General features: G+C 25.2%; 2 protein-coding genes across 4 annotated transcripts; one reads left to right on the top strand and one right to left on the bottom strand.

The window, feature by feature from the left end:
* Positions 1–19: 19 nt before the first annotated feature.
* Aduk (unc-51 like kinase 3 homolog Aduk) lies at positions 20–8,948 on the bottom strand. Of its 3 annotated transcripts, XM_074251023.1 has the most exons (9): positions 8,473–8,948; positions 7,700–7,871; positions 7,456–7,607; positions 7,157–7,371; positions 5,773–5,999; positions 2,597–2,858; positions 965–1,156; positions 272–456; positions 20–170 (listed from the first exon to the last, which is right to left on the bottom strand). In XM_074251023.1, exons 2-9 carry the CDS (start codon positions 7,784–7,786, stop codon positions 60–62), a joined length of 1,431 nt encoding a protein of 476 aa, XP_074107124.1. In that variant the 5' UTR covers positions 7,787–7,871; positions 8,473–8,948; the 3' UTR covers positions 20–59. The 3 variants fall into 3 exon arrangements, with proteins under 3 accessions (XP_074107124.1, XP_074107123.1, XP_074107122.1); XM_074251022.1 differs by lacking the exons at positions 7,700–7,871; positions 8,473–8,948 and having other exon boundaries at positions 7,460–7,596; XM_074251021.1 differs by lacking the exons at positions 7,700–7,871; positions 8,473–8,948 and having other exon boundaries at positions 965–1,159; positions 7,460–7,596.
* A 39-nt stretch (positions 8,949–8,987) lies between these two features.
* Positions 8,988–20,109, top strand: Ari-1 (E3 ubiquitin-protein ligase ariadne-1). Its single transcript, XM_074251020.1, is given in 9 exon segments — positions 8,988–9,168; positions 11,717–11,992; positions 13,328–13,495; positions 13,568–13,633; positions 13,719–13,934; positions 15,464–16,021; positions 16,809–17,035; positions 17,118–17,167; positions 17,170–20,109. Coding segments are annotated over 8 exon segments (1,524 nt in total). The 5' UTR covers positions 8,988–9,168; positions 11,717–11,782; the 3' UTR covers positions 17,199–20,109.
* The last annotated feature ends 1,242 nt before the right edge of the window (positions 20,110–21,351 follow it).

Raw genomic sequence — 21,351 nt, forward strand, 5'->3', positions numbered from 1 at the left:
AATTTTAAGGACTTAAATGTAAATAATTGATTGAATTTATTTACAAAAAAATTAATTAACTAGGATAGTCGACATTGATCGGAAGTTTCAGCAGATTTGATCGTTTCTTGCATGTCTTTTGTCGCAAGAAGTCCTTTTGTACACTCAGCCTGTTTCATCCATATTTGAATCTATGTATTAGGAATTTTCCAACAAAAAATACATATTAGTTAATAAAATAAAAGACAAACAACTAATGACTGATAGAGTAATTTTTTGTGAAGAAAGATACCTGTTTATGAAGAAGTTCTCTTCTTCTTCCAGGTGGTTCTTTGCTGAGAACTCGCACGAGAATCCCTAAACAAGCTTTGTACTTCTCTAGGGCCAGACTATAGTTTCCTTCTGCGAAGTACTGCTCCCCGACTTCGCCCATTTCAAGGCCTGACGCCATGTCAAATGTACTTTTACTCAAACTTCCTGTAAACAAATTTTTGTAGTTTAAAGCTTATATATTTTTTTACATAACGAGTTATGATTATTGAGTGTTTATAAACAATTTATTTATAACTATGACATATTAGAAATAATTTTTACTATCGTTATCTACTTTTATGACTCGATAAAGAATTTTTAAAAAATAAAACAAAGGAATTTTGTTTATTTTTACTTATTAAAAACTCGTGAGTCATTGAATGAGTCATAGACTATTAATATTATGTATAATACAAGTAATTAATATTTAAAATTTAACACGTGGTAGTATTCAAGTTTAAAAATGTATATTCTTCATTATTATTATTGTTTTTGCAATTTAACATTTCTTTATCTTACTATTCATCAAGCATGATTAAGATTCAGAAGTAATTGCATAACAATAAGGTATATTACGCCATGGAGTGTGTATTATATTAAACGAATTCACGAAAAATTGCTACAATTTTACAAGATTAAATTATCTTGATAAATAAATGAAGAAAATACTAACGTAATTCTGCATAAGGAAATGAGTTTGTTGATTGTTGTCTTATCAATAATTGCTTATGCTCCTTCAACAGTTGATGATTATCTTCATTGGTTGTACTTTTATCCACACATAATTGTTTAAGCTTATCCGCACGATTTATATATTCGTTGATACGTAATCTTAGATGTCTTTTCTTCTGCTGATCTGATTCGTCTGCTTTTGACAAAATAATGATTTTATTTGAATAATGTTTTGAATCATGAAATTGAGGTTAGAAAAAGTGGAATTTTGCTAAAGTATTCTACATATTTTTCAGGATATGGTTAGGTTTTAAATGGTAAACAGTTCCTTTCCGTCTCAAAACATACTCATATATACAATAGGTGGACATTAATTTGATTTAAATTTAATCGATGAATGTGTTCATTATTTCCGATTCTCTCGTAAGCAAGAACCGTTAGAAACATTTGTTTTGACTTATGTAATGTTGATTTCTTCCTGTTAATTTTTAAGAACGGTTGACAGCTAATTTTTATAAATGTTTTGTTGATGTATAAGACATCATTTTAAAAAAAAAAGCGCTTCGCTTTTCGATAGATAATTAAATTATCTATCGAAGAGCAAAACGCTTTTTTTGAAAATTTTCATTTATTCATGTATAAAATGGTTTTTAAAATTCCACCGGAAAGAAGAAAGCTCGAAAAATTACAGTATAAAATGTAAAATCGGTCCCGTCGTAATCAAAACTAGAAAAATTACAGTTTGAAATAACATTTTTCTAAATTCAATTTTTTAATTTAATATTCAGAACTTTCAATGTAAATATTACACTCTACAATGTAATTTTTATAAAATCTGTAATAATTACATTTGAAACTGTAATTTTTCGAGTTTTCTTTTTGCCATGCATTTGTTGTACAAGTATCACAGAGATACTTCCGTTTGTCTAATAGAGGGCGAGAGAGAACAAAGTGTAAAACCTCCTTAAAAGAACAAAAATGATCTAAAATCTAAATAAAGAAGACTAACCGATCATAAATAAATGTAAAGTTTACTATAAAGTACATAATATATAATCAAATTCTGAAAAATGTAATGATCGTTGGAATATTTTATACTTCCGTTTTCGGGATTTCCCAAATTAGATTTTTATCTTGGGTTTTTTTTAGCGCGGGAATTTCGTAATCAGTAATCGTAATGAGTAGTGATTAATCGGAATAATTTAATTATAAATTTTTTCCATAATTAATTTTTGACTTATGACATGATTTTCATCAGTTTTCAGAAAAATTGTAACTTACAAAATTTTTTTTCATTGTTTTAAAATTAAAAAAATTTTGTTTGTGATCAATAATTTCTCGGAATCATAAATAAATTTTTAATTCATATATCGTTAAATATAGTATTCCTTATCGACTCGAGTAATAAAATGTAATAAAAAGTAAAAATGTAGTGAACAATCGGTAGTAGTATAAATGCCTTGGGCTTAAATTTTTTCGATGTAATATTGAAATAAATTGAGTAATTTATAGCATTATAACACATATCTCTTTATCATTTTTTGTCATCAAAAAGTCGATGTAATTAACAATAAAAATATCCTCAAATATGTAGCATTTATTTATCAAAAATAAATAAATATCAAGTTCGTACCCATCAGTATTGGAATAAAGTAGCGAAGCGCATTGCAGTAGAGTTGAAATGCTTGTTGGTAATTTTTTTCCATATCTTCTTTCACGCCGCATTGTATCAAAGCAACAGCTTTTTCGTAGTTTTCTTGCGTCGGCGCATGTTCGAGATCCAAAAACTCGTGAGCGAAAAAGTTGTCAAAACTTATCCGTTCTTCGGGATCGTGTTTTAGCAGGGATTGTAGTAAGTCATTACATTCATTTGAAACGTGCGATCCTTTTGGTATCTATAATCATCATTACATTGAAATTATTTAATTATTTAATAATCCAATCATCTTGATTAACAATTTTAATTAGTAGCGGATTTTTTCGTAAAATTTTTATCATTAATTCAAATAAAAAAAAAAGTAAACTAACACTCTCTAGTCAAATGATAGAAACAATTTTTAATTAGATTAGGTTCAAATAGGTTATGAAATTTTAAGCCAAATATTTTAATCAGCTAACCTTTGCTTCAAATTTAAAACTACTAGAATTTAACATGAGCACGCACCTGAATATAGAGTTTGCATATATTGTCATACTCATGATATATTTGACCAATCTCATTACGGATAAATTGGCTTCACATATACTTCATCTCAATTTCATGTTGAGACGAGAATTCAAATTTGCGCGCGTAAGCGCGCGCCTAAGTTTAAAGTTTGCATATATTTTCATGCTTATGATATATTTGACCAATCACGTTACGAATAGTTTGCTTACATGATATATTTTCATATTTTTCATCTAAATTATAAGAGTAGAAGATAAAATTTACAGTCCGAAATAACATTTTTAAAATTCAAAATTTGAATGACAATTCTCATACACGGAAAAAAGTAAACTGTAATAAATAACAGTCGATTTATAATAAGTAATGATCAACTGCTAAAAATTACCAATTCAAACAGTAAAATCATGATTTTACTATTCACATTGTAATAATTACAATTTAAACCTTACAATTTACTCTTTACATGGAAGAAAATACTATTTCAAACAGTAATATTCGCCATGTAAATGTCTAAAATGTTAAAGTATAATAATTAACAATTCAGATTTTAATATTTATCATTTCGTACCTAAAAAATGATGTTATGATATGTAAAAAGTATAGAATAAAGTTAGTAAATTTCTAATACAAGCAACGTCGATATTTACAAAGTAAAATGGTAAATTTTAAACGCAACGCTAAAAATCAAACTGTAATTATTGACTTGCTTAGACTGGTAAAATGTATATTTTAAAAGTATAATTTTTACTGTTTGAAATATTAAATTCTCCCAGAGTGAGACCCCCTTCTCTTTCATCTGAGTTCCCCTTCTCTTCATAATATGGACTATATATTGAAATGGCAATTTTTACTGTTTGAAACTGTAATTTTTAAAGATAAAAGAGTCGTTATTTACTATAGTGACAACTACTAATTACTTATATTGGATATTAAATTATAAATTGTGGCTTGTATACTTTCTACATTAAGTTCTGTAATATTTACATTTTTGTCACCCCGATGTCCGCTTTACTGTTTGAAACTATAAAAACTAACCGGAATCCGAGTGAATATTACAGTTTACTTTTTTCCGTGTAGCTATAAATACAACATTTACATTTTACAATGTAATTCTTGTAAAACCTCTAAAAATTACAATTTTAATCTGTAATTTTTCTAGTTTTTTATTTGAAGCGCTACATTACATTATATATAATGTAATTTTTCCCTTTTTTTTTGCACGCCTCATATCGCGAAGCGCGTGAAGTGCTTTATATTTGACTCGTCAAGGTAAAGCAATTTTGTGATCTTTAAATGTCTCTATTACAACCATATTGCACTTATATACACAGAAAGAAAGAAAGTCTTGAGTCAAGCGTAAATTTTCTTAAATCAAGAAATTCTTAAGAAAGATTGAAAATTTCTTGAACGAAGTTAAATTTTTTTAAGCCAAAAAAATTTCTTCTTGCTCCAAAATAACTTCAGCCTTCCTTACAATTTTCTTGGTTCAAGAATTTTTTTTTTTTATAACAATATAAGTAGATGTACACCGAGAAAACACTCAAATTAAACCATCTTTTACTTTTTGAAATCATTTCATGCTGCTATTTTGAAAAAAAAAAAGGTTTCGAAAAAAATTTTACGTGGACGTCCTGATGTCACCCCATTTTGGATGTACCAACGATTACTCTCGAACAAATTGATATTTCGAGACCGATCTTTTTTTATTAGTTTAAGAATTCGATGAACGGGTGCCGTATCTCATATCAGTAGCCTAGTTTACGAATTTTTTTTTTTAATTATATTTTTATTAAAATTTACCACGATACACGTATAAAAACAAACTAACTTTTCAATATGATTGAATTCGCGAGGGTTATTACTGTTACGTCAAAACTATGGTGCCGCTTGATCAAGCTAGATTTTTTTTTTAGACTGCTTGCGCATATGACAAAAAAAGCGGGCACCGATATTGAAAAAAAAAAAAAAAAAAAAAAATTATTCCTCTGTAAGAAATTACTTAATTAATATCTTTTTAAAATCAATTACACAATTTTTTTTTCTTAAAAAATGAATGAGCGTTATGAGGCGTGCATTTTTGGATTTTCCCAACATTTTTCTGTCTTTATCTTTTTCCATTTTACAAAAACATCTTTAAAACATTACTTATTGCTCTCCAAATGTTGCAAGCAATTTTTAAATACTCTGATCGATATGGAAAAAATGGTAACTCACGCTAGATGTCCTAACTTAACTGCGATTTATTGATCATGTGACCTTACATTCTATAAAATTTACTTATAAAAATTAACGCTATGAATATAAAAAACTTACATTTAAAAAATCTTGATTAATTAATGAAAGTAGAGTAAATGCTTCATAGATGAAAGGAATTAAAGCTTGAACCGCATGTACATGTCAGAAATTAATTACTCTAATTCAAGTAAAATATTATTTAAAATAAGAAAAGATTGCCTTGAGTTGAAGCAAATTAATTAAAGGTTGCGCGAAGTAATAAAAATATTAAAACGATTTGATTAAAATGTTTTAATATGTAGTTTGTAAACATTTCTAAAATCATCATTCTTTTCGCTTTCTGTATTAATCTAGTATGCTTCTTATCTAAATTATTGAAGATATCAAGATAATAAATAGTTAATTACCTCAATAGGACGACAACTTTTAATTTTCTCAGCTAATTCTTCAAGCGTATTGCTAGAATACGGCGCTTTACCAAACAAACATTCATACATAATGACTCCAACGCTCCATAAATCGACACGCGCATCGTATTCTCGACGAAGCAATATTTCAGGTGCCATATAAAGTGGTGATCCACGGATTGCGAACTTATGTTCGTCGGTGGATAAATATTGAGCGAAACCAAAATCTATTAATTGGGAGTTAATGTAATTAGTTATTATATATTATTAACATTAAGATATTATATAATATTTTTACTTATCAAACATAGTTATTTTAAACTTAATGCTCTAAATTATACTCGGAAAAAAGTAAACTGTAAAATTCACTCGGATTCCGGTTGATTTTTATAGTTTCAAACAGTAAAGTAGACATCGGGGTGTAAAAAAATATAAATATTATAAACTTAATGTAGAAAGTGTAAAAGCTACAATTTATAGTTTAATATCAAAAATAAGTGATTAGTAGTTGTCACTATAGTAAATAGTGACAACAAATGACTCTTTCATCTTAAAAAATTACAGTTTCAAACAGTAAAAATTGCCGTTTCAATATATAGTCCGTACTATGAGGAGAAGGGGGTCTCACTCTGGGAGAATTTAACATTTGAAACAGTAAAAATTCTACTCTTTAAATATATATTTTACCAGTCCAAGGAAGTCAATAAATATAGTTTGATTTTTAGTGTTGCGTTTAAAATTTACCATTTTACTTTGTAAATATTGACGTTGTTTGTATTAGAAATTTAGTAACTGTATTTTATACTTTTTACTAATGATCATGCTTTACTTTTTAAAAATGATCATGCGATCATTTTTTTGATACAAAATGATAAATATCAAAGTTAAAATTCTTAATTAGTATACTTTAACATTTTCGACATTCAGATAGCGAATATTACTGTTTGAAATAGTATTTTCTTCCATGTAAAGAATAAATTGTAGCATTTAAATGATAAATATTACATAGTGATTATTAAAATCTCAATTTTACTATTTCACTGAAAAAAATTCTTGACTGGAGTGTAAATTTTCTTGGCTCAAGAAAATCTTAAGGAAGATTGAAAATTTCTTGAATGAAGTCAAAGTCTCTTGAGGCAAGATAAATTTCTTGAGCCAAGAAAATTTTTCTTGCTCCAAAATAACTTTTGTTTTGCTTAAAATTTTCTTTTCGCAAGAAATTTGTTTTTTGTGTGTTGAAATGGTAATTTTTAGCAGTTGATAATTACTTATTACAAATCGACTATTATTTATTACAGTTCACTTTTTCCGTGTTAAATTATATTACATAAAAATATTTAAATACATTTTTTCCGTGTATAAAATTTTATTTTTAGCAACAAACCTCCGACTTTAAGTCTTAATGTGGGTTTTCTAATAAGTAAAAGATTTTGTGGTTTTAAATCCATATGGCATACATTGTTAGAGCGTAAATATTTAAGTGCAAGTGCAAGCTGCTGCAAAAATTTATGGCACACTTTTTCTGGTAATTTATGTTTTCTCTTTATGAACGTCGATAGATCTCCGGCATCACAGTATTCCATAACGATGTATATACGTCTATTATCAAAAGCATCCATTAAATAAAATCAACATTAAAAAATAACACTTATGGTTGTTAATTAATATTAGTAGAATTAATACGAACCCTTCGCCCCAAAAAAGTCTTTCATCTCAACAATGTGTTCATGTTTTAACACTTTTAACAAGTTTATCTCTGTTATTAGATTATCGATCGCCGATTTCGAAAGTGTTGAGCTGTCTACACATTTAAGTGCAACCACGCTGCGGTTATCCTGTTTTTTTTTTATATACATATTTTTTATATTAAAACTATAAATATGTATCGACTGAAACTGGTTAATGTTTAATTTCGCTCATTATTTACCTTTTTTACTGCCTTATAAACAGTTGCGTAACTTCCGGTGCCGATTTTTTCAATAATCGTGTAATCATCTAATATTGGTAGCGCCATTTTTTTTTATTGAACTGTTTTTTAATTTTATGTGACTATTTAAGGACATTAAATTTAGCTGTCACTCCACAATTGTTTTAATTTTCTTTAACAAATAAATTATAGCAAAAAAAATTATTAAAAAATTGGACTTGTAGAAATTTTAATAAATTAAAAATGCAATTTTTTAAAAATAATTTTTTAGAACAACTTTTTTTGTTAAAGAAAAGAAAAATATTGATGACATCAAATTAACCTGTTACTTTACAATTTTTTAAATTTTCTTTAATAAATGAATTTTAATAAATTAAAAATACAATTTTTTAATTAACATTGAAGTTGATAGACATTAAAAATTTTTTTAGAATTTTGTAGCAATTAAATTGATAAAAAAAAAATTTTATTAAAAAGTTTCACATGTGAAAATATATTCACTTTTTTTCATTTTGAATTTAAAAATTCCCGCCAATAAAATTTCAACACTAGCGCCACGAGATAAAAAATGTCAGACGATTTGTAATTTTAAAAATAAAACACAGTGGCGCTTGTTGATGGACAACAGTATCTGTCAGTAAACAGAAATCATTCTTCAATAGTTTTTTAATATTTGGTGTAAACATAAATAATAATTAAATCTATAAATTTTCACTAATTAAAAAATTAAAACTACAGTAATATAAAAAGTAAAAAAAAAATTAAATATTTACCTGTTAAATCGCTCGCGTATTCATTTTTAATTCACATTACGGGAACTTGTTTTTTGTAAATTTTGTAAAAAAAAATTAGCCAATATTTTTATCACACGATTTTTTTAAATGTTTTGAAGTTTATTAATTATTAATTTAAACAAATTTAAAAACTGTAATAAATAATGGTTAATTCGATTTATCTGAGTTTATTTATAACCAAAGTTAATTAAATCTCCTTGAACTATTTATTTTTAGTCACTCATATTTTTATGTTGATACGTGTAGGTAGGCTTTGTTTATTTATTTATTTATAACTAATTTATTTATATTTTTTCTAGATCGTTGTGAAGAATATTTATTCAATACAATTAATTTAAATAATTAATGATTGGTGAATTATAAAATAATATAGTAGAATCAAATAACAGCGATGCTATTCTCAAGTTACTTCATGTCATTGACGTCAACTTAGTCATTTTATCGGATTTCAACATGATACATTCAGGTTTTAATTTACAATCGATAAATTTGTTTTTTCTATAAATATGGCTAAAAAAATTACACAAATATCATTGAGTTTGGGTAGATTGTTACTTAAATACCAATAATTAAATTTACATTAAAAATCCTTATAGTTTTTTTAGTGAGTGAAGTAATATTTCGAAATAATTTATAATTAAATAGTTGCAGCAATTGAAAAAATGTCAAGTTGAGGTATGAAAAATTAATTACTCAATAATATGTTTAAAAATAATTAGTACAACATAAAAATATTTATAAAACTTACCGTGTTTAATAGTAAATAGTCTCTTCTCACGGAATGTGATTGTTCTTTGTGTCAACAGCTGATTTCTATTATTATTCACGTTTTTATTTTTTAAATTCTCTTAACATCATCCACTGCTAAAAATTTCGCAGTTTTTGCAGTTTTAGTATTATAAATCTACTTATTGACATTTACAGTTACTCTGAAAAAATTATTTTATCTTCAAAATGGGTGAAATAAGTTTCATTAACTTAGCAGGTAGTTGATAATTTTAAGAATTTTTGTAACAAATAAATTATGGCCAGAAAAATTTATAAAAAAAATTGACAACTTCAAATGCTATTTTTTAAAAATAATTTTTTTGAAGAAATTTATTTGTTAAAAAAAATTTTTAAATTGTCAAGTGACAGCTAACTTTGATGTCATGAAATAAACCTTTTTTCTAAATTACAATTAATTCTTTAAATTGTGATTAAAAAACTGTTTATGGTTACGAAAAAAATAAATTACATGTTTTTCTGCAAAATAATTTTATTGGATGACATTGAAGTTAGCAGACGTCTGAAAAGTTTTGATTTTTTTTATTAATTAAATTACAACTAAAAAGATATTTCTAAAAAATTACACTTATAGTATTTCAATTTTTTTTTTTTAATTATTTAATTGAAATTTTTTCAATAAAAAATTTCTAAAAATTTTAAAATGTCGGCTAACTTTATTTTCATTTTTAATCATACTGAAGTTAGCAGTCAGCTGTTAATTTAAAAATTTTTTTTAATAAATCAATCACAATTAAAAAATGCTTCTAAAAATTTTTATTAATTTTTACATGTGGAACTTTATAATATAATTTTTTTGTATAACAATTTAATTGCCATAAATATCAAAAAAAAAAATTTATATCTTCAGCGTCAACTTCAGCGTCATTCATTTTGATTGGTTATTGGTTTAAAAATGTTATTGGCTGACATATAGTTAATTTTTACCGTGACAGCAGACATTTTTTTATCTGCACGCAAAATATTAATTGTTTATCACACTTGAACAACATAATTTCTTTCTACAATAGCTGAAAAAAAATAATACTAAAGTTAGCCGTCAGCTGTTGATTTAAAAAATTTTTTAACAAATCAATTACAATAAAAAATGCTTCCAAAAATTTTCATTTGTAATTTTTTTTAATTTTCACATTTGAAATTTTTAATTTAATTTTTTTTATAATAATTAAATTGCTAAACAATTCTAAAAAATTTTTTAATGTCTGTCAACTTCAGTGTCATGAAAAAAAAATACAATCAAAACATTAAAGGATTTTAATTAAAATACAATTTAGGTATAAAAATTTAACCAATTCAATTGTTTTAATTTCTTTAAAAAAATTATTTATTAACTGAAAAGTGTTTTATCAAGCTGTGAATTTAAAAAATTTTAATAACAAATGAATTACAATAAAAAAATGCTTCTAAAAATTTTCACTTGTAATTTTTATTAATTTTCACATGTGAAACTTTTTAATTAATTTTTTTATTAATAATTGCATTATTATAAAATTTTAAAATAATTTTCAGCGACATAAATAATTAAATAGTTTAATAATAAATGACATTAAAGTTAGCTGTCACTTGACAATTTTTTAATTTTCTTTAACAAAAAAATTTGTTTTTAAAAAATTGCATTTTTAATTTATTTAAATTTCTACAAGTCCATTTTTTAAATAATTTTTTTTGCTATAATTTATTTGTTAAAGAAAATTGAAACATTTGTAAAGTGACAGCTAAATTTAATGTCGTTAATAATAATCTAAAAATTAAATATAATAAAACATTAGCTTTGTTTTTAAGTTTAAAAGTTGGTATTAGATTTATCAAACTGTAGTTGTTCTCACTTGAACTAAATTTTACCTTGTAAATTTCATTTCAGTATATTGTGTCGATATAAATTCATTTAATGCTATATATTCATGTGTGTACTCCACATATAAATTTCTAAATGTGCGTGTGTGTGTGTGTGTGCGTGTTTATATGTACAGTAAAGTTGAGCTGGTACTAAGCAGGAGAAAAAAATTGGCTTCAATTGCTATATAGTGTATTTAGAGTACAGTATAATGTCGTTTTAGTTTTCAGTAAGTAAAGTTATTAAAATCTAACCATTTTAACAAAAATTCTTACAAATAATCCGTTTTAAATTAACAAACATGCTTTAATAATTAACTTTAAAATAAGTCAATAATTAATATATAAATATCAATGATAGTAATGGAAAACGAGGTTAATGAGTAATGGTTTATTGTTAATCTCTACTGTGTGACGTCATAAAGTAAAACTATACAAGGGTCATGTTCATTCTTTGTTGTCTTTACATTAATCATAATAAATATTTGTTGGGTACCTTGTGAGGTTCATTTTTAAGATTTTTTATGTATAATTATCTTAAAGAAAGCTTAAAAATAAATTTTATCCAATAAAAATGATAACGCTTGAAATTATTATGTTGTAGGCTTGGATTAAAAAAAAGCAGTCCAGTGATATTCGAGATAAAAAAGTAGAAAGTTGTTAAATAACAATGGATTCCGAGGAAGAGACTCTGTATGATGAAGTTGATTCAGGAAATGAATCCAGTGGTGATGATGTTGACTTTGCCATGGAAATCGAGGCTAATAATCCTCGTGAACGTAGTAATGATGCTGATGAATATCCATTTGAAGTTTTGACTACTGAAGAAATCGTTCAACACATGGTTGATTCTATTAAAGAAGTCAATACTGTTGTTGAGGTATATTTATAAATATTTTTCATGCTTACATTTATTTTTATCAATAAATTTTTTTTTTTTAATAATTTTCTAGTTGAGATAATTTAAAAAAATTACAGGCTTGATTATTTATTTATTAGAAATTTTTTAATAAATTCTGTTGAATTTCTCTGAGCAAAAATTGAATCTTATTTTACAAATTATTTTTATTTTAATGTTTTACTCTATGCTTGGATTTTATGTTTAAGAAAACTTAATATTTAGTTGAAAAATATTTTCGAAAGGGAAAAGTATTTGTAAATATGTAAATTTGAGGTCACAGATTTTTGAATTAATTCTTTTATTTTTTTATTGATTGAAAATATAATAATTAATGCTCGGATCGATTTGAAATTTTAGGACAATATTTTAGAGATGTAGAATTTAATAAAACATTTTAAAAAAATCGATTTTTTGAAACCGTGAAACCAATGTAATCTCTTAATAGATATCACACTGACACACGGAAAAAAAAATGTTAAAATGACGATACGTATCTCTAAAAAAATGACCATACGACGTATAGTCAGAATAACGATACGTATCTTTATTCTAACGATATTTTTCCTATAAAACATTCTTAGTTAAATTAAAAAAAAATCTTATAATTTCAAAATGGTGCAATACTTTCTCTTTTTGTAGATTAGTCTTGTTTCTTTTATAATTTTATTTATATTAAATTCTCTCAAATTTTTTTTTTATATTACCAATATGTACAAAGCCGATTGACGTTTAAATAAATAAATAAATAAATATACATACAAAGTATGCACCTACAGAGGTGTTACAAACACCTGTACATAGACCTAGAAAAGCAAACTTATTAAATATTACATCAAAACTTAATTTTAAAGTACAAGTATTATTTTAAAGTGAATACAAAAAGAGCATAGTACAAAACAAATAATGTAAACATGATTTAGAGATCAATTGATGCTATCCACTTAAATATTACTTTTTTACCAAGCTTATTTTTTATATTTAAAGACTTTAATGTCTGTGGTAGCTTATTAAAATATTTAATTGCTATATATATATATATATATATATTTAGACTTTTTATGTGAAATATTTTTATTAATCTTTATGCAAGTTATTTTTAATCTTTCAAATGTAGCAACTTTCATTACTTTAGTAGATCCTTCAAGTATATCCTGCTTTTATTGCATTGAAAAAAAAAAAAAGAACCCATCTTGTTACAAGGTGTAAACCAGATGTTACTATAACATTGCATGCGTATGTCTTAAACGTGTAAGCCAAACGTTGAAATTTAGTGCTCACTAAAAAAAAATATTTTTATTTTTATTTTGAATAAAGATTCCAGCAACTACTACAAGGATTCTCTTAAATCATTTCAAATGGGACAAAGAAAAATTAATGGAGCGATTCTACGATGGAGATCAAGAGAAATTATTTTCAGAAGCCCGGGTCGTTAATCCTTTTCGTAAAGGTTCAATAATTAGTCGTTCACGATCACAAAATTCGGTAATTTAATTCCTGTAAAATTTATTAAAAATTAATTGTAATATCAATAATAATGACAATTATTTATTTCAGTCAAGAAGAACATCTACAAATGGCACTGAAGAATGTGGTATTTGTTTCGTTACTCTTCCATGCTCGGTAAACAGCTATTATAAATATTAAATAATTATTTTTTTTAAAAAACTTGTATCTATTGATTATTTTTTATTTATGCTTTTTTTAGATGATGACTGGATTAGAATGCGGACATCGTTTCTGCACAGCGTGTTGGGGTGAATATTTAACAACTAAAATAATGGAAGAGGGTGTCGGTCAAACGATTGCTTGCGCAGCCCACGCCTGCGATATTCTTGTAGACGATGCCAGTGTTATGCGTTTAATAAGAGATTCAAAAGTTAAACTTAAGTATCAGCATCTTATCACAAATAGCTTTGTTGAGGTGAGATTTTTTTTTATATTTATTTAGTTTGAACTAAATTAAATGTCGTAGTAATTTATCCTGTTTCCCTTTAAAAGCTTTGAAAAACGATACAAAATTTTAGCTTAATTTTTTTTATTTTATACTGAGTTTATTTTAATATAAGTTATTTTTTAGTAAACATCCTTCGTAGTGACCTTTTATAATATCGATTGAAATAATAAAGCATGCATGAAAAAATATGAGCTTTTGTATTATGAATAATAACATTAAATTGCCACTATGTATTTGATAATTAGTTTTTATAAAAATATAAAGAGAATTTTTTTGTAGTATCTTGAAGGGGATAGCCACTGTGAGGATCGAAAAAGTAGGCGATTTTCGGGAATTTTTTTCACTCGGATAATAAAGGAATTTGGGGATCGAATTTTTTTGTTTCATAAAGTATACATTAAAGATCATTCTCCTAAATTTTTATTAAAAAATATCATGTTACAAAATTATAAGGATTTTTGTGAAGCATCAAAAAAATTTCCCCCACCACGGTCTCATCTCTATCTCAAAAACGGATTATCCAAAACAAAAAAACTAAACTGCGTTGTAATCTGCCTGATGTAGTAATCGTTTTACGTACGAGATTTTGAAACTTTGGATTTAAAAAAAAATGGTGACATATTAAAAATTTTTTCGTTTTTTTTCTCATTTTTTTTTTTTTTTGATTCAAACAGCCCTAAAAAATCTTGAAAATCAAAATTTTAAAAATCCCCGGCGTACAAGTATAGCTACTGAAAAAAAGAATACAGAAAATTAAAAAAGTTGCAAATCGGTTCATATTTATGCAAATTATAGATGAGATCAGTTCGAAAAAAGTAATTTTGAGAAAAACGCGTTTTTGTCCGCACTAAAAAAAAAAATTTTTGACTGGATTATAAATTTTTTTGGCTTAATAAAATATTAAGGAAGATTGAAAATTTCTTCAATAAAGTCCAAGTTTCTTGAGCCAAGAAAATTTTCTTGGGTCGGGAAAATTTCATCTTGCTCCAAAATAAGTTTTGTCTTCTTTAAAATTTTCTTGGCGCAAGAAATTTGTTTTTTCTGTGCAAGCGCCGCGCGTGCAACGGTTATTTGACGTGCTATCACAAAAATGACTATAACTCGAAAAATATTCGGAATTTTCATATAAAACTCAAGATGCATATTTTTGAATATATAAAATTTGATTTGATAATTTTTTTTTTTTTTTTTTTTTTTTAAATTTCACAGTGGCTATCTCCCTTAAATTCTAAAAATATAATTCGTAACAATATTTTATATAAAGAACTAAATGATTCAAATTATTATTTTTTTTTTTTTTTTTTTTTTTTGTTGGAAAAAATTACATTACTCATTTTTGCGTAGTAAAAAAGAATTCCATTAGTAATTGTCATATTAGTTGCAAGTTCTAAGTATGTTTTGAATCACCGTGACATTGGTTGATTAGTTTAAATTAATTCAATAAAAATAATAATTTATAATGGTTAACTTAAATTAAAAAAAAAAAAAAATTTCAGTGTAACAGATTACTAAGGTGGTGCCCATCACCGGATTGTAATAGCGCTATAAAAGTGCAATACGTCGAATCTAAACCAGTAACATGTAAATGTTCACACACATTTTGTTTCTACTGTGGTGAAAATTGGCACGATCCAGTTAAATGTCATTTATTGCGCAAGTGGATTAAAAAATGTGACGACGACTCAGAAACATCTAATTGGATTGCCGCTAACACTAAGGAATGCCCCAAGTGTAATGTGACCATTGAAAAAGACGGAGGCTGTAATCACATGATTTGCAAAAATCAAAATTGCAAAACAGAGTTTTGCTGGGTATGCTTAGGCCCGTGGGAACCACACGGTTCTAGTTGGTACAATTGTAACCGTTATGATGAAGAGGAGGCTAAAGCTGCGCGTGATACACAACAAAAGTCACGCTCTGCATTACAGAGATATTTGTTTTACTGCAATCGTTACATGAATCATCTTCAGTCGCTTAAATTTGAAAGCAAACTGTATGCAAGTGTCAAAGAAAAAATGGAAGAAATGCAGCAACATAACATGTCTTGGATTGAAGTACGTTTTTAGTCATTTATTTACTTATTTATTATGATACTTGAATCAGCAGACATCTGACAATTTTTCAAATTTTTATAATAGATTAAATTTTCAAAAATTTTTTATTAATCGAAAAAATGAAATATTTTATTCAAACTTTTTACTGTCTTAAGGAAGTCCTTTCCCCATCAATGTTAAATAAAATTAATTTTTATCTAATGGTTAAAGTCCTTATTTATCTACTAGTGAAATTTAATTTATTCTTCACTGAAAATTTTTGAGAAAAAAATTTTTAAAAATGTTAGTATTTTTTCCGAGTCTTATGAGAAAGTCAAACCTTAACAACTTTATCGAATTATGGTATTAACTACCGATTAGATGGGGTAAGAAAAAACTCAAAATAAGATTTTCGAAATATTCCGGTTTCATTTTTTGCAATAAAATATATAGGTTACCGTGGAATTTATGGAGAAAATAAAATTACAAAATCACAGAAAATTTTTAAGTAACCTAGTTTACTTTTTTCCTTGCAGTATGGGTGGAGAGTGAGAAAATCACAAATATTAATGGTTATTACATTGAAATAATTTTAAGATCGTTTCAAAATTTTAAAAAATTAAAAAATTAAAATTAAAAAAAGAAATTTTTTTAATTTGCATTTATAACTTTTTTTATTTTTAGACGTAAAATTTTTTTTTAACAATTTAGTTGTCAAATAATTGACAGTTGTGTGTTAATTATTTTAGTATCATTATTTATTTTATCATATATAAATAAATTATTAATTAACTTTTTTATATCATAGGTTCAATTTTTGAAAAAAGCTGTTGACATTTTGTGCTTGTGCCGACAAACACTTACATACACTTACGTATTTGCATACTATCTACGTAAAAATAATCAATCTGTGATTTTTGAAGAAAATCAAAAAGATTTAGAGGGAGCTACTGAATTATTGTCGGAATATTTGGAAAGAAATATAACGAGTGAAAATCTTGCTGATATTAAACAAAAAGTTCAAGACAAATATCGGTAACTATATTTCAAGTATTTTTTTTTTATTTTTAATTTTTTTCATTACCTAAAATATATATATATATTTTTTAAATTAAAGATACTGCGACAGCCGAAGAAAAGTACTGTTAGAACATGTTCACGAAGGCTATGAAAAGAATGGTGGGATTATATGGAATAAAATGGAATATTGAAACCTATTATTTAAAATAAGTGTCAATATGTTAAAATCTTTCCCTTTCCGTGACCGCCTCATCTGTGATAACCCGAAAAAAAAAAGAATTAATTAAATAAAACTAAAAGAAGTAAATAAGGTCGCCAAAGTGATTCTCTATTTAAATATTTAATATTTACTATTAACAACTCAAGTAAATATTTCTTCTCGCAATGCTATTGGAAAAATATAAACATTTTGACGGCCCCAAAATTTGAGTTAAATTAATTAAAATAAATATATATGCGCATTCATATTATTAATGTTATGTATTAATTGTGTTTGTGTTATATTTTGTCTGAGATCGAGTTTTTTAAAGTATACCTCTTACACAGTGGCGGTGCGAGATACTTAAACGTATATTAAGTAAATAAAGTAACTAATTAATAAATAATGAACTTAAAAAATTGAGTTTTAGTGAATGGTGTTTGATAAATATAAAATAAAACGGCCAAATAAAATTTCAAGTGGTGCAACATGTGAATTTCGAGATAAAATATTTTTATTGGCCGTTTATTTAATTTTTGTTCATTAATATATAGTAATAATAAATATAATAATAATCATAATTGTTATTATAATTTAGCCGTAATAAATTTAATTATAAGTAAGGGTGTAGTGCATGCCTACACAGAATTTGTCTTTATTTTGAAAATTCACAAAATTTGTCTCTATACGAGCCAAGCCAATACGTTTCATTTTTCATCGAAAAATCTCTATACAAGATTAATTCTACACAGTTTATCTCTACACAACCCTAACTTCAAGTCGGAAGCGCTTGATATTCGATTTAAGAAATAAAAAAAAAGAATAAATAGACTATTATTTAAAGTAGTTAATTTGAAAATTAGTGACTTTAATGTCACTAAAATTAATTGACATGTGGTAATTTTTAGGATCTAATAAAGAATAAATTATTATAGAAAACATTTATCAAAAAATGATACTTGTAGAAATTAAAAAAAAAATATTGATGCAATTTTTCCTAAATATTAAAATTAATCAGTTATATTAAACTAACGAAAAACATTATATTAAATTAAAAAATCTCTAAATACGCATTTTGTAATTTTTAAACGAACAAATGTTTTTTTTATTTTTGTGTGAGAAAAGAAATAAAGATTTCACTCCGCGGAGTTTTTTTTATAAATGTACACGGAAAGAACAAGATAACACTGGATATCATCCCAGATTATACTGAGTGAAAAATTTTTTTAGATAGTAGCTAGTATAATCCAGATTATAATGAGTATAATCCAGATTATAATTACTATAATCCAGATTATAATGATTATAATCCAGATTATAATGATTATAATCCAAATATCACGCAATATAATCTAGATTTTTCTAGCTACTATCTGAAATTTTTTTTACTACATATATCACTGAGTATAATCTGGGATGATATCCAGTGTCATCTTGTTCTTTCCGTGTATCAATGTTAATAGTCTATTCTTTTTTTTTTTTTTTTTTTCTTAAATCGAATGTCAAGCACTTACGACTTGAAGTTAAGGTTGTGTAAGGATTTAAAATTTGAGAAATATTCTGTTTATTGATTTTCTATGATGATTTTTCTATGTGGAAAGAAACGTATTGGCTTGACTCGTCTAGAGATAAATTTTATGACTTTTCAAATTTCAGACAAATTCTGTGTAGGCATGCACCACACCCAAAAGTAAATAAAAAATCTAATACAATAATTGTCATTTAGCAAGCCAATAATTTGTGGACGTACTGATAATAAATCTATCGTTTTTTTTTTTTTTTATTATTAATAAAATTTAATTAAAAATTTACTATGACATATTAATGATATTAATACATAAACAAATGAATTGTTAATCGTAATTGTTTATGAAGAATTGTTTTTAAAAATTAATCTTTTTAGCTTACGATCTCGAGCGAAAAGATTTTTTTATCGTTGATATTTTTATTATTTTGATGATGATACAATAATAATTATTATAGTTACTTAAAGAATAATATTTATTATTAACGCTCTCTTCGTCTTTTTTTCATAAATATATACACAATTATTAACTCTTCGTCTATTTGTCTCTTCTCAATTATATGAAAATACGTCCAGGCTAAAACTGCCACAATTAATCTTACTGTTAAAACTGGAATTTAAAATTAATAATTAAATACTTCTTCAAAGAGATATTATTTATCATTGTTTGATATTTGGGGCTTTATAGTAAAAGTTTATTGAATTTGAAAATTTTTAAAACTAATTGTAATAAAATTAATAAATAGTTTTTTTTTTTTTTTTATACTTATAATTGTAATTGTACTGACTGTCAAATTTATTGAAAGAAGAAAACTTAATTTGCTAATTTTTTGAAACATATTTTAAATAGTTAGTAAAAAATTGCAATTACCATGAAAAATTTGGAATTTAATTTTGATTATTAAATTTATGTGATTGGTTAATAATTACAATTGACAATTGACAAGTTTTCTTGATTCGAAAAAAAAAAAATTTTGTAGTTTTAGTTACATTTATTATCTAATTTACAGCTCTGTTAGCTAGATAATTATTTAAAAAATTATCATTTGTTTATTTAAAAAAAAAAATTAATTGTAAAAAGTATTTAAGACAATAATTTTTATAATTTTCATCGCAGCTTCAGAAACAAAAATTTTATTACATTTATTTTTAAGGTAATTTCGTTAATTATAATAAGTTACTAAATACATATACTTCTATTATTTTTAAAAATAAAAACGTGTTCGCTTGCTAATTATTCAAGTAAGTTATTTGTAAATTCTGCGTAATTATAATAAATGTAATTGTAATAGATTTAGAAGTACATGGAAAAAATAGATGTGATAACTGAAATTAAAATAATAAATAAACGGAAGAAAACTTTAATTTTTAGGCGATTTTAGTTTTTTAAAAGTTTTTTTTTTTTTTGGCAAAATTAATTTTTGATTTTTAAAATTAAATGTTGTATTAATCCCATTATTTTTTTTTATACAGGGAAAAAAATTATATGAAATTTTAATTAACATAAACTTGATTTTCAGCACTTTTGATAATTAAATAAAGTGAAAAAAAAATTTTTTTTTCTAAGTCTAAAAAAAAATTTTAGCTAGGAGAAAAATTGTTTTTTGCATTTCTTCACGTTTTACACAAAAATACGATGATTTCCGAAAAAAAAATTTTTTATACGCCCTTATGGCATCCGAGGTGGGTCCTAGGAGCCATAAGGGCATGTAAAAATTTTTTTTTTTTTTGGAAATCGATGTATTTTTTCATGAAATGTACAGAAATGCAAAAAATATTTTGTTATATCTTTAGAATTTAAATTAATAGATAAATTATTTGTAAACTTTATTCTCAGTGTTGAGTAAAGCTTTGGAAGATAAGTAAAAAAATTTATTACAATAAATAAATAAATAAATTAATGTATTGTACAGTCTGGAAATAGGTCGTAATCTCATGGGAATTGTTAAGTATAAAGATATATATTCTAAATGATAATAATAATAATGTTATGAACATTTAAGTACTCCGAAAATTGGAAATCTAAATTTTGCATTTTCCGCAAGAGGTGACTTTGATAATTTTTATTTTGGAAACTATTGACATTAGAGGAAAAAATTTTTAAACAAAAGTTGTAGCTTAAAATATTAGCTTTCCAATGAGACCTTAAACGAACAATTATTCTGATTAGTTCAAAAGTTATGGCCATTTTTCAATCCAAAGATTGAAAAAGCAAGTTATGACCTTAAGATCCGCAAGAGCCGACTTTGACCTTCGATATCTCGAAAACTATTGGTCGAGTCATAAAGTTATTCAAACAAAAGTTGTAGAAAATGTTTCTGGCTTCAAGAAAATTCCTCCGAAAATTCTTTTTTTTGATTGGCTCAAAAGTTATGACCAGGGCCTGGAAGTTGGGGCGAACAATTAAACTTAAAAATAGAGCAAATTTAAATTAATAATCACAAGCGAAATAACGATCGCGAGCAAGTTCAAGCGCTTAAATACTATATTATATTTTAAGCATAAAATGTCAAAATAAAAATGAGGTTGGCATCAAAACACGTGGGCTTGAACAATACAATCTGACATCAACGACAAAACTATAGAATAAAAATCACAAGTACAGGA

Source organism: Cotesia typhae, unplaced genomic scaffold, assembly GCF_013202065.1.
Source record: "Cotesia typhae breed Kobodo isofemale line unplaced genomic scaffold, CoteBio_Ctyphae contig_65, whole genome shotgun sequence".
NCBI lineage: Eukaryota > Metazoa > Arthropoda > Insecta > Hymenoptera > Braconidae > Cotesia > Cotesia typhae.